We start from the raw sequence: 17,183 nt of genomic DNA, 5'->3' as shown, positions 1-17,183 counted from the left end.
TAACAATTATCTCTCATTAATTAATTACTTTTGATTATCGTTTTGTTTATTGATTTTTGAGAAAAGTTTCAAAGTACTCTCTTCGCTCTTTGTATACAAAATTTCTCTCTCTCTCTCTCTCTCCCCATTTTACTCCCCAATTTATCTTCCAAGTTTTAGTTCTCCACTTATCTCCATTCTCTCTTTTTAGTTTTCTTCTTCTCCGCATTTTCCTATATATATATATATATATATTTCTATTTGCACTCCTAATTTCTCTTTTCAATTTATCTATTTTACTTTGTAGTTTCTCTCCATTTGACTCTATTTGCCACAAGATAAAATGGTTTGTTCCTAGAACTAGTAGAAAGGAGACAATTTCAATATTAAGACAACAATCGTCACTATTTATAGTAGGATGCCCACTGAATTTTACAAGATTTAAATGGATAGAGATATAAAGGAGAAAAATGGAAATTGCTAGGAAGTTACACTATAAGGAAATAAAGGAGAAAAAAGGAAATTGCTAGGAAGTTACACTGGTTGTGGTGTGGATAAGACCTCTACTGTACATAAGAGTAACAGCGCTTTAAATATCTACCTACTTATATGTTCTAGTCATTTCTGAGTCTTCTGAAACTTTGGGCTGCAATGAACCTACGGACCTTGGGCTTAGATGAACCAATTGCACCTATCATTGTGGGCTTTGAATTCTAGCCTTCGATTTTGTAATTGGGCCTTCAGATTCTTTGCTAATAAATTTAGCTATCAATAATTCGATTACGCTAAATTTCATGTTATGTTCCTTTATTTAAGTTAATTATTGCAAATTCTGATATAATTCTGTAACTTGTTTACTAGTTTCTTATTTTCTTTTTCCTATATCTGATCTTGTTAATACTGGCATGCAATTTTAGGTTGTCTTATATATAAATCTTGTTAAATTTTTATTTAAAAACCTTGTTAATTCTTATGTGGTTTGGTTAAATAATTGTTTAGATGTTTTCCATTATGTTTATTTCTTATAGCAATTTTTTTTTTTTAATTACATGTTTACTAGTTTCTAGTTTTTCTTACATTATAACATTTTATTAAAATATTTTTCTTATGTTACTAGTTTCTTATTTTATATCCAGTTTCTTCAACGTTTTCTTGATGTGTGTTTACTTTATTAATTACTTATGTTAAGTTGCTTCACTAGTTTCTTTTATTGTTGCGGATTAATAAAATATTGTATAGTATAATACTTTGTTAATATATTATTTTATTTTGTTGTATAGTATACGTCTTGTGTATTTCTTACTTTATTTTATTGTATGTTTTTATGTTGTTTACTCCTAATGCATCTAAATAATCTTATTATTGTTTCACTCTAAAATGTCATAGAAGATTTTTTATTTTTTTTTCTTTTCGGTAAATAAAAAAGTATGGTAAATTTTCTCTATTACATTTAATGTTTGTTCTGTTATCTTCATTATTATTATTTTGAAGGGAAAAAGATGGGATTTCACAAAATTGTCAATTGATAAATCTATGGAACAAACAATTAAATCCAATGGCAGTAATGTCAAAGCGAAAAACACTAGAGACAAAGTAAAAGGTAGAAAAATTAACAAGACAAGTAGAAAGAAGGAATGTAAAAGAAAGTGGGAAGATAAGAAGCACATTGAGAAAGTAGAGTAGACGACTAAAGAGAGAAAAGCAGAGACAGCAGAGAAAGAAAACAAAGTACATAAAAAAACTATAGAGAGAAAAGTAAAGAGAAATATAGAAAAAAACAGAGACATAAAAAAGAAAGAGAAAAATTTAAAAGAAAAACATTGAGAAAATATAAATAGAGACAAAAGAAAATGGATAGAGAGAAAGAAAAGACGGAATTCAGAGATAGAAAAATTGGGAAGGAAATGAAAGAAAGCAAGAGAGAAAAGAAAACAGCCACACACCACATCACACCCCTACAGAGGATGAAAGAGACCCGGGAATCTCCCAATACATCTCTTCCCCCAAATAAAAAATTTTCTTCTTTCATGGAAAGCAACAAAATCAATCAAATTATACAGAATATATAATATACTACGAGATAATGCATAATCTTCCATAAAATGACAAACAAAAGAGGAAAAAAAGAAAATAACAACTTGTTTATTGAATTTATCTTTCAATAAACTGTCCCAATTCTCAATTTATAGTGATTTTTTTTAATTACATTTAAATATATCAACAAAAAAAAAAAAATGTACCATTGCAAGAAATTATTACTAAATTCCCAAGAGCTTCCACTACTCTGATAGGCTATCATCTTCTGGTGTATCTCGTTGGCTTCAAGAACACTAGGATTTGTTAATCAGATTTTGATAAGGTTAAGATATCCCCTGCATCAAAATCAAAATGAAAAAAACACTTTGAGGTATTAGAGGGAAAAATCACAAAGCGAAGCATATTTTTGTGACAGTACAGACCACTCGTATGTAGATATTGTCCGCTTTGGATCTGGGAAATCCTCTTATAAACCAGCCCTCACGGATTTAAAACACGTCTCAGTGGTTAAGGGGTCAGCCCTTCAGGTATCCACACGCTTATAAGTCATGCTTCGTTCCCCTTTCCAACCGATGCCTTGGGGTCTGACCCCTTCAGGTATCCACACGCCAGCGATCCGGATCTGGCTCTGATACCATCTGCGATGGCCCAGACCACCCGCATGTAGATATTGCCCGCTTTGGACTTGAAAAACCTGGGGAATCCTCTTATAAACCAACCCTCACGGATTTAAAACACACCGATGCCTTGGGATCTGACCCCTTCAGGTATCCACACGCCAGCGATCCGGATCTGGCTCTGATACCATCTGCGATGGCCCAGACCACCCGCATGTAGATATTGTCCGCTTTGGACCTGAAAAATCCTCTTACAACCCAGCCCTCACGGGTTTAAAAAGGTCCAACCGAAATATTATCCGCTTTGGAAGCTAGGTGATGAGCCCAATCCTACCTTTCACGGTTTTATTTTCCCTCATGAAAACGCGTCTACAAGGAAAAGGTATCCACATGCTTATAAACCATGCTTCGTTTCCCTTTCCAACCGATGTGGGACTTCACACTTCTCTAAAAAAAACAAATTATTCAAATTCTAACTCTAGTAGTCTTAGAAAACTACACTTGCATATTGGCCCAGTGTAAATATATTAAAAACTAAAAGACCAAAGCAATCATTGCTAACACAAACATATTGTTAGGATCATAATATTAATTTTTCAAATTAATATTTTTATTTCGTTGAAATATTATTTTTGGGAAATCAATTAAATAGTATTAGTCATACATTGATTGGAGATGATAGAGAGACAAAACTTACACACGTATAAATTATGATTTTTCAACTTGGTTTTTTAAAAAATCCCACATTGGAAGCGAGTGAAGCAACTCAAAGTTCTCTACACATATAAATTGAGGCTCCATTGAATATAAAAAGGGTTCTACACATCTCTACTATAACTACAAGATATTGGATTATCTAGTTTATTCTTTTAGAATCTACTTCAATTACTCTATTGTTCTTAGTTGAAAATTTTAATTTTAAAAGTTCTTTAATCATTAAGTCAATTGGATTTTTGTAGATTATTTTTTGTTCTCCAATAATCAATACAATCATCTGAGAAATTTGATTTAATTAGTGTACATATTTCTTTTATTTCTTTAAACTGTTACAGGTTTGAAATGATACGCTTGCAAATTTAAAAGATGACAGATTATTGGAAAATTTCCGACATTATTCCAACACATATACATAAATAAAGATATGTACTAAAAGAATGTCCAAGTAGGAACTCTTAGATTTGCAACATGGATCATCAAACCAAATCACCTGCCTTTTTTTTTTTCTTTTTTTTTTCTCCTTAGCTAATGAGAACCTAAACTAAAATTACACAGCCAAGCACACCCCACCAGTTTTACCACACGACCCATTTTACAGATAACGGTGCACGTCGTCTAATTAGCTTCAACAATGAGAACTTTCAAAATTTTGTTAGTTTTGTTATTACATTGATAAATTCATCCTTGAAAAGTGGGTAAAGTGTGCATATATTATCTCCCTGTATTATATATGTATATATATATATGTGTGTGTGTGTGTGTGTGTGTGTGTTGTAAAAATCTAAAAAAGATCCTATAAAATTTCTTATTAACCCATATAAATGAAAAAGTATGATGAACCGTTCTACAAAATTAACAAACCAATACATAATCAAAGTATGACATGTAACAGTAATCAATTAACGAGGAGATCATTAATTTGTTATAACATGCATTAACATTGGATTTTTTAATTTATATAATATACACACACACACATATATGTATGTATCTCTAAGCTACATAAAAATTATAAAATATACCCTCTCATCCATGATCCACCTATTGGACTCAGTGAAAATATAATCAATTAACAAAAATCCACACAGATGAACAACAAGACAATAAAATCCCAACACGTGTCCAAGACACCCACGCAGCACTACACGTATCAAACATATTTCATTTACATTAGAACACGTAGCAAAACCACCCTCATAATAATCCAAAAAACACCTTGCACTCCAAAACTAAAAGTCTATAAAAACCCAATCAACGCCCAACAACATAAATACTCTAATCTTTCTCATCGTCTGGTACTGAGCTTTTTGCATATAGTTTTCTGATATTCTGAGTGAAAAATATCAACCAAAAAAAACAAAAGAAAGAAAGAAAAATGACAGGAGGAATTGGATTTCCAGTGTGCGTGCAATGTGGGACTCATAGCAACCCATGCCGGTGCAAGGTGGTCGGACCCACGGTGGGTTTTTTGGCGTTTGCCGCAGCGGCTATTGTGGAATGGCCTCTGGGAGCTGTTGTTTATTGCTTTAAGCACATGAAAGGCCGCCGAATCATGGCTCACCCTGCTTCTGTTGTCTACCCGTCCGTCTCCAATGCCATTCCCATTTGATCATGAATCCCTGTTTCTCTCTTTCTATTGGATTTGATACCTTTGTTTTCCTTAATTTCTTTGTATGTTAATGCTTGTGTTTTTAAGTCTACTAAGCTACTAGCTGGCGTCTAAGCTTTTCTGTTTATGTTTGTGTGTGTTTTTTGATTATATAATATATATGCTTTATAATAATTTTTCCCTATCTTGAACACACAAGTTTATTTTTTAATTTTATTTTTTTTTAAATGTATATGTAAATAAATTAACAATTATATCAATCTTATTTGACATATATATATATATATATATATATTTTATAATGAAGAAAATATGGCTTAATTATAAATTAATATGTATTGAGTTCCACTTAATGATGAGGAGCTGGTGATAAATACATTTTTCATTATAAATATTCAAATCTAGTCAGTAACATTGAATCAAAATACGTCTCTACCAAACAGAGACACAGACACACACACACACATATATATATATATATATATATATATATTCTTCCTATATGTCTTTTTGACCCTTTAAAACCATGTATATAGATAAATATATAACAATCTTGGCTCACAAAGCGGATATAATCCTTACCAAAATTAGATTGAAGTTTGATTTGTTCATATACTTGGTAGAATAGCTATTGACATGGTTGAATTGGAAGGTCCAGCATATGTCCTGAAAACAAGCAAAATTGTACTCAAGCAAACAAATCTTGATCATAAATTATAACAAACAAGATGAAAATTTAAAAATAATTTATGATACATATGTGTGTGTGTGTGTGTATTTGATCATTAATCTAACATATGTTATAACAATTTCAAATAAGAAGGCAAAAGCAAATAAGATTTAACATGGATTAACATCCATTACCAAAAAATCTGGATTAACATCAAAGGAGAACCAAGAATACCGTCAGACTCCTGGACCATTAAAGAGTACCTTTCTAATTAAAATTGGGTGGCCAAGTTGTTCAAGAGTCACATCTGCATTAACCTCTGTGAACAAAATCCCTTTGCCGTTTCGATGCACACATGCACCTTAAGCTTCTTGTCATTCTCTGCATCTAATTCCTTAAGCCTTCGAACCAACAAATAGTAATACATGACCAAGTACTAACTAATTAATATATATATATATATATATATTCTGGTTTACATTGTTTTCACTTAGAGGCAAAGTGTTTGCTATAAATATTGGCGGTGCCATTTTCATCAAAAGTGATAAAATAGAAAGGGAAAGAGTTATTAGAGAGCTCAAAATAATGATTTTTGTGGATGACATCTTTGAAAAGTTAATCCAAAGTAGAGTCCTATTTCTAAGGATAAGTATGACATGCATGTATATTAATATATAAAATGTTCAACTTTTTTTATTACCAGTATTCAGATAGATCTCCCTATATGCTCTGCATGTTTTGTTTTGTCTTTTTTTTTCCCTCATCTTTATTTGTGCTCAGCTTTTAATCTTAACACTTGATTGTTGTTTTAATAGATAATATCAAACCAATTGAATTAAAAAAAATTAAAAAGATAAGTAAATTCAAGTTACAAATGTGCTGAAATATATTTGTACTATTTAAAAAACAATCACATACAAGAATCCAACAAAAATAAACAGAGGATTAAGATCTATGCTATATGTATATCATATAGTATCGATCGTGTTCTATTGTAAGTAAATAGTTTTTATTAATTAATTTATTTTTATCATTATTATTTATTTTTATTTAAGTTATCCTTTTTGTATAATTGCTCCATGGGTCAATCATTTTCAATGGTTTCTGGTGAGTGGCTAATTAGTTATATATATATATATATATATATATATAGATATATATATATATATATATATATCAAAGAATTGGGATAGAAGGATTTGCATGGTTCTCGATAGGTGGTCATGGCCAACTTTTTGGGTAAATATGTGCCATCGTGATGTTGGAGGAAAAAAACAGATCATATGGTTTCTTCTATAAGTTTTAAATATATATATATATATATATATATATATATATATATATATATATATATATATATCAAAGAATTGGGATAGAAGGATTTGCATGGTTCTCGACAAGTGGTCATGGCCAATTTTTTGGGTAAATATGTGCCATCATGATGTTGGAGGAAAAAAACAGATCATATGGTTTCTTCTATAAGTTTTAAACACGTAATAAAAATAAATTGATATAATTTTGAAATGATTGATAGATGATGTCTAATCCACTTGATTTTATCTCGTTGTTGCTGGAACGTGTTTTTATCTGTTATTTGTTTTTATTATTGTTTTTTTTTTTTTTTGTTATTTTATGAATGTGTTCTTATCTGTTATCCCAAGATACGTATTGTCCTTTTTTTTTTCTTTTTTTTTTTCTATTTAATGAATTGTTGTTTTAAACTATTTCTATTAAATCATTTTGATGATATATAGAGTTTAAACTTTAAACTTAAAAATAAAATGTTTTAGAGGTATTTTTGAAAAAAAAAAAAGAAAAATTTATTTAGACTTTTAATGTTTAGAAATGCTTATATTAATTAAGATTCAAATTAATTTCGTAAAACAATTATAATATTTCCCAAATCTTTTGATTTTTTTTTTTTTTATGGGTAAAAATATTATTTTAACGCTGCGAAAATTTAGTCATCATATGTGAGTACAGGACCTACAATAGGTCCCATATACTGTCACATGGCGGAAGGTGAGTAGTTTAGCGGTTGAATGGTAGCTGTGGTTTGGTTGATTGGTCTCGCCGACAATAACAAGAGACTTTTCTTTCTTTTTTTTTTTTTTTTAATGATCTTGCTTGGAAAAAGAATTATGTATTTTAAATTTCTGAATAAAATTCGCATCATCAAATTAAAAAAGTCAACATATTACTAAATTTTGAAGAATTTTTGTTCTGATTTCTTATTAATATAGTATATACAAACATTATTATCAAAAAGAAAAAGCACATACAAATAATTATTGTTATTTGGAATAAATCCACCTCCACTATGAGTATATATAGCTAGCACAATGATTAAATATATATTATATGTATATGTAGATGATTACCAAAATTATATTATATGTTATATACATATACAATACTCCTGCTAGTTAGATTGCTTACCTCATCAAATTAATTTGTAATTCATGAAACATGTTATCTGAATTAAACTTGCAAAGACATGGTTGTCATAGCATAATATTATATATATATATATATATATATAGAGGGTGCTTTTTACATAATTTATGAAATATGTAGAGCCTATTACTATTAATAAGATAAATCTTAAGTAAATCTCCACCACAGGCAAAGATGGGAGAAAAATAATACACACTCACGAGAACCAAGAGATTTTCCACTTTTGATTGGTACATAAATTTAAATCCTTTTTTTTTTTTTTTTTTTGGGGTGAATACGATTGGTACATAAACTCAGTTAAAAACTATGAATTTATTTACATATATTTCATATCAAAGACACCAAAAAAAGAAAAATGTGCCGTGGTAGCTGGCTGTTGCATTGGCTGCCTCATGATGCTTAATTAATTTCCCTAAAAGTAGATTTAAACTGCTACTAGCTACCTATTGACAGCCTACTTCCATACGGATTTCTCCTTCTTCTTCTGAAACGAAACTCACCCGTTTCTGCAAATTTTACATAAAAACCATCCGTAAATTATACGTGTATATATATATAACTTGAAACTAATAAATATCCATAATCTCTGTTTTTATATATTGTTATTATTATTATTTTAGAAAATGATTCCATAAAGTCTAACATTTCAATACACAAACGACAAATAAAAACTGTGTTAGCAATAATATCACACAATTTGGAACGCTTTCCTTGGCAACGTAAAGAATAATTAAACTAATTTTCACCCATTTACATGTAATTTCTATTTTCGAATCTTTATCCTCAAGTTGAGAATAAGGAATTAGTAAAACGTGTTTCCAAAAACAAAATATTCATGAATTAGATTTGGTCATTCCATGGTGCCTGATACCTTCCTGAGAATTCCGTAATCTTCTTCAAATTGAACTTGAATATTGACCCAGTCAACTAATAAAAATGCAAAAAATCTGAGTTTGAGGATAAAATTTTCAATACGTCTTCTGGAAATTTTTTAATTTGAATGGTTTTGTGTGAATTCCAAGTGAATCTATAATATTCATCACCTATCACAAAAGCTGAGAAAGTAAAAACGTGGATGATGAAAGATTGAAAACAATATATAATACATTAGAACAGTTTCAAATTTTGGAGCATAAATATCGCAAATCAATGTTGACCCTGTTTGAAGTGGTCAGAAAAAAAAAAACACAAAACAAAATAAAAACTTTGTCCAAGTCAGTTTTCATAATTACCCGAAATTTCATGAAAATAAACTTTGACCAAAAAGAAAAAAGTTTAAATGCATTAACATCGAAAATTCTATATGTTAATTTAGAGGCATTATCTAAGGAAAATATAATTTTGGTGATAACTAAATTTGAAAAAGATGCTGGATGAGGGGTAAAAAAAAACCTAAAATTACGTTGAGGTTGGTCCAATTTCAATGAAGAAATTATGAAACATTCAAGTTATGGTGACCAGAACCAGACCACATTGAATTTTGTCCCTAGCTAACAACGATGTAAGAGCCAAAAAAGTCAAAAGAATAATCCTCTAGAATGATTATTAAGCCCCTCCAAACCAACTTTAGGCCAGTAGATAAGGATTAGGAACTGTGTCACATTATTGTTTATCCTATTCTTTTTTTTCCCAATTATTTTAATTTTTCTTTGGCTTAGTACAAAATTAATCTTTCATTTTCTTGAATTTATTATTCCTTCCCCACAAGTCGTTAAAGAATGCGACTTAATGAATATGTCACATATTTCAAAAGGCAACAACTAACAGGTCTCATTTGTCCGACTTTCAATTTTAGATTATATAATTAGGTTTTCCTACTCCTTAATTTAAGCCATGGTTTTAAACCCAACTTCTGACCATCACAATCACCTTCCAAATTGACAATTTGCCTTGAAATTTGACTTTTTATACATATGGAAAACACACTAGTAAAAAAAAAAAAATAAATAAATAAAATATTCTATTTCACTCTGTTTTCTTCCCTTGCTCTATAACTGTTTTTTCACAACAGGACAATGAAAAAAACAAAAAACAAAAAATTTGTATCACTACTCTAATTATGAGCATGTACATAAGATTAATAAGGTAAAGCAGGGAAAGGTAATTATTAGCTTATACAGTAAATTTACTGTATAACCTAATAATGATCAAAAAATTTATATCAAATTGGAAGTGAGTCAACTAATTTTTTTTTTTTTTTAAATCATAACATACCATATTGCAAAAACAGAGAATTGTTAATATAAAATAAGAATAAAAAAAAAGAGTTTTGTTAATAACTTGATATGGTAGCATACCAATTTTTTTTTTTTTTTTTTTTTTTTTTGTGGCTTAACAATATGGTAGCCTACTTATGGATTGTTAATTTTTTAATTTTTAAGTAAAGCTTGGATGGAAAACAAACAATACTATATACAGCAGTTACATAGGGCCCACACTACACGAACAACAGCATCACCAAATTTGGTACCAATATGAAAGATAAAAAAATCACTTTTTGCTTTTCTAAAATCATATTCATGAAAATGGAACTTACCAAATATGTTGTACGTGAAAAATTAAATATTTACACATTAGAAAAACTTTACCTTATCAGCTTTGCAATCCTCTCCAATGCTACCGAGCCCCGCAGGTAGCCGCGGTGGCTTCCGCCGTGCGTCGCTGTGGCGGTGCAGCAAACCATCTCCTCCCTCCAGCGGCGGCATATGTCCGTCGGCGCCGCCTCCATTTTCCATATAAAGACTAATGATTTTTTCAGCCACCTCAACTCCATCTTTGCTCTCCTCCATCAATTTAGCAACTTGGGATTTAGGCAGCCTCATTTTAACCCTCATAGGACCTGAATTCGAACCCGAATCCATACTGGAAGACGGTTTTCGAACCATGGAAAGGTCGGAAACCGATCTCCGGGACAACATCAAGCACTCGAGCCTATCTTTGGCACTCATGTTTATCCCTGATCGAACCCTTCTTGTTGCTTTTTGATCCTGATCATGATCTAGAAACTTGGGCAATTCCACAAGGAAATATATTTTCTTTGGCCTAAGTTGTTGCTGGGGCTCCATAGGCTTAGCTCTAATGCCAAAATGTTTCACAGCCTCAGAATCCAAGAGAACGTGGCCTGGATAATCCTTAACCACATCCCAAACTTGTATTGGAGTCTTTAATTTGAAAGTTTCTCCATTGATCTTCATCACTTTTGCTTTCTTTCTTCCCCCTATACTGTTCCCCATCTCTCTGCTCTCTCTCTCTGTCTCTGTCTCTCTCTCTCTCTCAAACTACCTTTTTTTTTTTTCTTTTCTTTTCTTTTTTTTAATATATCTAAGAACTTTGTTAATGGAGTACTTATATATGGGTATTTCTAATAATATTCAGGGAAAAATTAAATAAGTAAATATTCAAACATGCCAGAAATGGGTGTGTGAAATTGGGAAAGCCCTCTTGAGATTCTTATAAGACTTTGTGAATCATAGTGGGAACATTCAGCTTCCATGAGGGACAAAACTTTGTTTGGTAGTAAAAATTAATATTAAAAAGTAAAAACTTTAATGGATTCCCATTGAGAAAATATGTGGCTATCTTTTATATTCCTTTCATATCTTTGTTTTTTTTCCTTGGTAAAAGCAAAAGGGGATGTTGGCCATTTAGGACTAAAAGAAAGATTTAAGAAAGATTTATATTATTGGTTAACCTTTAAAAATATGGATAAGACATGTTGAAGAGAGGATTTAGCCTTACATCAAACAAAGCTTAAACAAGACTCTGTGTAACCTTTGACTCAAGATGAAAAATACGACTAGGTACCTTGTTTGATTAAAGATAAGGATAGATTAATCCCAGTTGCGTAAATTACTTCAGTTATTGATAATCAATATATATGAGCCTCTAAACCAATAGGATTGAAAGAAGAAATAATTTCTGATCTTATTTAGGCGCATAGTTAGACAAAAATACGTATACGTATATTATAGATGTATATGTATATAAATCTTTTTATTTCAAAATATGGAAAATAAATTCAGCCAAAAAATAAAAACACATAAATGGAAAGTTTATACGTTTATATATATATATATATATATCTTACGTTATACATCAAAAAAGAACATGAGAAAAAAATATGAATATTAAATATATATTAAATTTAGTTGTTTTTAATATACATGATAAAAATATAATTATTAGTGAGATAATAATGCTTTAACATATTAAAAATAATAAATAATAAATAATTAGAAGAGAAAGAAGAAAATAAAAAAGTCTTCTCTATACACATTATTTTATAATATGGCAAAAGAGTAAAAAATAATTGAAAATATTTATTTTTTTAAAAAAATGTATTTTATTTCACTTATATAATATAATAATATGTTGAATACATGTTTTAACTTTTTTTTAAAAATACCCTTTTTCCATAAAAATGAAATTAATAAGAACAATAGAGTTTTTTTTTAAAATATATATATATATATATATATGCATATTATTCACGAATTAATCTAAGTTTGGAAGACCGATATTAATGAGGAAAGTTTATTAGATTTGTATTGTAATTAATGGGTTTGATTGATTAACCTTGTAGATTTTGCCATAGGAAAAAGAAAAAGAAGGGTAATATGGAAAAATGAAAATAAAAAATGTTTTTTGAGAAGCTACAGGGCAAATGAAGAAGAACATGTGAGCAGATGATGTAGTGGCAAAGGTAATAATGTTAACCTTTTTACACTAGGCCTTACTCTCTCTCTCTCTCTCTCTCTCTCTATATATATATATATATATATATATATATATATATTTTTTTTTTATGTCTTATTCTCTATTTACGAATGATGTGATGTCACTTAAAAAAAGAAGCTGTTCATAGTTAGGCTGCTCCCGAAATAGAGTTCACTGCTCTTTGATTTGAGGGTGGAATTGGACAACTAGAATAGAAGTGTGGACATGAATGCTCTACCTATTTTAGAAGTTGATTGATCTTTCTTCCCCTTTCCCATAATGGGATAGCTCTGAGATGGACATGGACATAAAATGGTTGCACCTTAAGTAGATAAGCGCAAGCTCTCTCCCGCTACGCTCTGTCACCTTGTGTGAACCCTTTCCGCCCATTATTGATTTCCATTTTGAATGTAAAATTATCAACAAAGAAATTATATAAATCTAAGTGTAAAAACGACAACTGCTTTTTAAAATGGGATAGAATTGGAAATAATGAATCCTTTTACAACTTTTCATGATTTCACATGTTGCTGTCATATAAAGGGCTTTGCTTGTATTGAAGACATAAAAGGTGTTGCTGCTTAAGAGCAATGTTTAACATTTATGTAATTAAACTTTAAAGCATTCAACATTTTTAGATCTATGTGTTCACATATGGATTTGTAAGGGACTTGATTCTGATCCTTCTTCTATTTTTCCTTCTTTTTTTTTTTTTTTTTAACCAAAATGATTTTACATATTGGGGTCATGCATGTTGACGTGAAAAATTAAAAGAATTAATGTTTAAGTTTCAGCTTTTTTTTTTTTTTTTTTTTTTTTTTCAACACTCTCTACCCCGCGGATTGACCATCTCTGTAGTCTATGAGCTATATCCTAAAAACAAAGAATCAAGACAGACGTCCCAAAATAATTTACACAACTTAAATATAAGTTTCCTATGTTCCTTCTTTATATATATCTATATATATATATATATATTAATAAAATAAAACTCTAAAGATACAACGTTGTATAGGAAGTAGCATGACCCTTCCGTAACTTAAGGATTACCCATTACGACAAGTAGTAGATTTAAGATCATACATCGTTAAGATTGCTTGAGTACAAATACAATTGCCCACTAAAAAGAATAACATAAAATAGAGGAAGAAAGTTGCTTGATATTCTGAAAAGTATTTGGAGAGGTGATCTAATGAATTCGCTTTCCCAATTTAAAGTAACATTTTACCCAAAAAAAAAAAAAAAAAAAGGACTTGTTATGTACCAATTCATCACAACGAGATGTATTTGACTCATTTTGAATCTAAATGTTTAAGTCAAATCTCTCACGGGGTTAGTGAAATTAAGGCTTAATTTAGGATAACTATAATAATTATGAAAAAATAGCAAAATCTCCACTGAAATGACGATCAATTTTTATGATATTTGATTAGTATTTGGTAAACTATAATTTTGAAATGATTAAAAGTTACAAAATTAGAATTTAAACATTTGGTAAAAAACCTATTAGCTATTTTAATTTTATATAATAACCAATATACATATGAATAATTGTTTCCTTTTATATATATATATATATCATTGCTATATATACATATAAGTAGGTAATAATGAATTTTATTATTAGTTGAAATATAAAATAGTAATTTTAATTTTAAAATTTTGATTATGCTAGGAGCTCCTAAGTTATTCCTAGATTTTAGTTTTCGAAAGGGTTAAATTATTAAAAATTTAAAATCTAAAGGTTTACCACACACTACATTAATTTAACGAAAAATTTTCTATAAATCAAAAGTGGAGGTCTAAAAGCAACCCTAAATGCACAGTAACTTTAACTTAATTTAAATCTATTTACACGAGTAGAAATCTTTAATTCAAGGTTTTTAGTTTAGGATTAATATTCACATAACTTGTTTAAAAGTATTGGTCAAGAAAAATCAACTGAAACTAATAAAATAAAGCAACAAAACACAAATATATATATATATATATATATATATATATATATATATTGTATATAAATATATACATATATACACACATATATATAATAGTGGATCCAATAAGAAGTCGGTATATGTTTTGAACCCTTTGATATGATACATATTATGATATGAATGTGAGGGTCTTACCAATAAACCAACCTTAATTAACTATTTATACGCTTTATTAGCTAATTGTAATTAGCAAGCAATTACACAAAACAATAATATATATGTATGCATTAGTTTTGGGCTTCTTGGCAAATATGCATGCAAGTGCACTAAATATCTTCAAAACTTTATCATCTCGTTGGCCTTGAATATTCCTTTCTCTTCATGCAAAAGAATTGGATCCAAACTTCTCTTGGTTATAAATTTGTTACTTTCTAATTGATTAATTTGCTGTAGCATCCAGATCTGTACTTCTTCAGCAAAAAGAGATTCCTAGACTATGAGATTGACTTTAATCCAATTATCAATCTCTCTTCATATATATATATATATATATATATATATATATGTATACCGATTGATCATGATCTAGCAAATTAATTGAAAAGGACAAGGGTAGGAAATGTGTTTATTGTTTCCATCTTAGCTGAAGGGGAAGGAAAGGCAATGGTTAAATCCAGATTCAGTTTGGTTGTTATATGGTTACCAGATGTTTCTTCTTCTTCAAGACAACTTGCTGCATCGTCCGAGGCTCTATCGTTTTCGACTATTGGCTTGCATGCATGGCTCATCACTGATCCGGGCGGTGTTGCACCCCCAGAAGAAACAAGATCCATTTGAGGAGGAGGAGGAGATTTATAATTTTGGTTTAGGCGATGGTTATTTGGGTCAATGCCCTTAGCGATTAGCTTTTTACGGATGTGAGAATTCCAATAGTTCTTCACCTCATTGTCTGTCCTACCAGGCAACCTTCCAGCAATTAGCGACCACCTACCATTCAATATATATACACTATTCATCAATGGTCATCTAGAAAATTAAACATATGTTCTTAACAACTTATTTTAGGTATACCAAATGTTTAAGATGTTATCTTAATTAATAATTTATATATATATACATAAAATCCTAAAATATATATATACATATATATATTTATATCATATTTAAAATATTCATCCACTTTATGCTCATCTATATGCTGATGTAAGCTAACGTGGATGTTTAGAATTTTATCATCTCAATACATGATTAAATATAATTTAAAGTTTAATTGAAAATATCAATGCTATAACATTTTATAACGTGATCAGTATATGGTTAATATTATTGAATGTTTTCTAAAAAATCAAAATTATGTAAATTTGGTTATATTATGTATGTATGTATGTATTTTAAGAACATGACATATAAAGCAAGTCTATATATATGTATGTTTGTATATATATATATTTATATGGTATAAATGTACCTATTGCCTAGGAGGGCATGAAGCTTTATGATAAGATCCTCTTCGTCTTGGCCAAAGTTACCACGTTTGATGTCTGGTCTTAGATAGTTAATCCATCTAAGCCTACAACTTTTGCCACAGCGGTGCAAACCTATTAATTCACATGAACACAATTAGACAAAGTAGATAAATATACGAATACTACTAATTTAAAGGTAGTAAAAAAGGAAAAAAGAAAAATAGACAAATTTTATTTATTTATTTTTTTGATAGATAAATTTTAGCTAGAAACTTTGGGTTTAAAAACTAGAAATTTTATCACTTAATTAACCACCTGATCTCACATGAGAGAGAACCGTTGAATTTTACCCTAGGATAAGTTGTACACAAAAGAGGGACAACATTTTTTTTTTTTCCCTTTCCAGACAAAAATAGGAAAAATTTAATTGACTCAATTGGGTTTAAACGCATGAAGTCCCAATATCACAAGACAAATTGTTTTTCTTCATGGACATAATAAGAAAATTTTATACATATTGAGATTAGAAGCTCGGAATCCTTATGCGTGACATAAAAAATGTGGAATTTATGATCCAAAATAATCATATAATATAATATCTAAAATATACAAACCTGCAGCCTTAGGGAGAGAACGCCAACAACCTTCACCATGAGTTGTAATATAATCAATGAGCTTTTGATCTTCTTGCTTAGACCAAGCTCCTTTGGTTGTGCCCTCTTTCTCACAGCAAGGATTTCTCATTATTCTTCTGATATATACGAGAAGTTATATGATGAACCTCAAAAAAGCTTCAAAAGAAAGCCAATCAAAGAGCAAAACACCAACATGTATATATATATATATATATATAAAAGAAGAAGATAGAAATATATTCCACGGGAAATGAAAGGCAGAGAAGATATACATATATATTAAGGGCTTAGATATAATGCTTGAGGGGGTTTGGCAGAGAGGAAAGTGGGAAGCATTGACTTG

The 17,183-nt window shown here is 29.6% G+C and overlaps 3 protein-coding genes and 1 long non-coding RNA gene across 4 annotated transcripts; 1 reads left to right on the top strand and 3 right to left on the bottom strand.

Moving 5' to 3' along the window:
* The first annotated feature begins 4,388 nt into the window (after positions 1-4,388).
* Positions 4,389-5,133, top strand: LOC107416256 (uncharacterized). The gene has a single exon (XM_016024732.4). It carries the CDS (start codon positions 4,726-4,728, stop codon positions 4,957-4,959), a length of 234 nt encoding a protein of 77 aa, XP_015880218.1. The 5' UTR covers positions 4,389-4,725; the 3' UTR covers positions 4,960-5,133.
* A 190-nt stretch (positions 5,134-5,323) lies between these two features.
* On the bottom strand, positions 5,324-6,958 carry LOC132803452 (uncharacterized). Its single transcript, XR_009638719.1, has 2 exons — positions 5,893-6,958; positions 5,324-5,625 (listed from the first exon to the last, which is right to left on the bottom strand). It is a non-coding gene; the product is annotated as an uncharacterized LOC132803452 (long non-coding RNA).
* A 1,232-nt stretch (positions 6,959-8,190) lies between these two features.
* Positions 8,191-11,690, bottom strand: LOC107416267 (uncharacterized protein At1g66480). Its single transcript, XM_016024745.4, has 2 exons — positions 10,675-11,690; positions 8,191-8,592 (listed from the first exon to the last, which is right to left on the bottom strand). Exons 1-2 carry the CDS (start codon positions 11,317-11,319, stop codon positions 8,530-8,532), a joined length of 708 nt encoding a protein of 235 aa, XP_015880231.1. The 5' UTR covers positions 11,320-11,690; the 3' UTR covers positions 8,191-8,529.
* Positions 11,691-14,846: 3,156 nt separating this feature from the next.
* On the bottom strand, positions 14,847-17,101 carry LOC107416246 (transcription factor MYB3). Its single transcript, XM_016024719.4, has 3 exons — positions 16,820-17,101; positions 16,208-16,337; positions 14,847-15,726 (listed from the first exon to the last, which is right to left on the bottom strand). The coding sequence occupies exons 1-3, from the start codon at positions 16,947-16,949 to the stop codon at positions 15,333-15,335; spliced, it is 654 nt and encodes a 217-aa protein (XP_015880205.1). The 5' UTR covers positions 16,950-17,101; the 3' UTR covers positions 14,847-15,332.
* Between the last annotated feature and the right edge of the window lie 82 nt (positions 17,102-17,183).

The sequence above is a fragment of the Ziziphus jujuba genome, chromosome 4 (assembly GCF_031755915.1).
Source record: "Ziziphus jujuba cultivar Dongzao chromosome 4, ASM3175591v1".
NCBI classification, from domain to species: domain Eukaryota; kingdom Viridiplantae; phylum Streptophyta; class Magnoliopsida; order Rosales; family Rhamnaceae; genus Ziziphus; species Ziziphus jujuba.
Note: the sequence above shows the minus strand (reverse complement) of the source record. Positions and strands in the feature narration are given on the sequence as shown.

Bases quoted from the DNA above. Each gene is read 5' to 3' on its own strand.
- LOC107416256 (XM_016024732.4), top strand. From the start codon at position 4,726: ATGACAGGAGGAATTGGATTTCCAGTGTGCGTGCAATGTGGGACTCAT.
- LOC107416246 (XM_016024719.4), bottom strand. From the start codon at position 16,949: ATGAGAAATCCTTGCTGTGAGAAAGAGGGCACAACCAAAGGAGCTTGG. The intron at 16,338-16,819 runs GTTTGTATATTT...GTGAATTAATAG, and splicing joins TTCTCTCCCTAAGGCTGCAG to GTTTGCACCGCTGTGGCAAA. The intron at 15,727-16,207 runs GTACATTTATAC...ATTGAATGGTAG, and splicing joins CATGCCCTCCTAGGCAATAG to GTGGTCGCTAATTGCTGGAA.
- LOC107416267 (XM_016024745.4), bottom strand. From the start codon at position 11,319: ATGGGGAACAGTATAGGGGGAAGAAAGAAAGCAAAAGTGATGAAGATC. The intron at 8,593-10,674 runs GTAAAGTTTTTC...TAAAATTTGCAG, and splicing joins AGGATTGCAAAGCTGATAAG to AAACGGGTGAGTTTCGTTTC.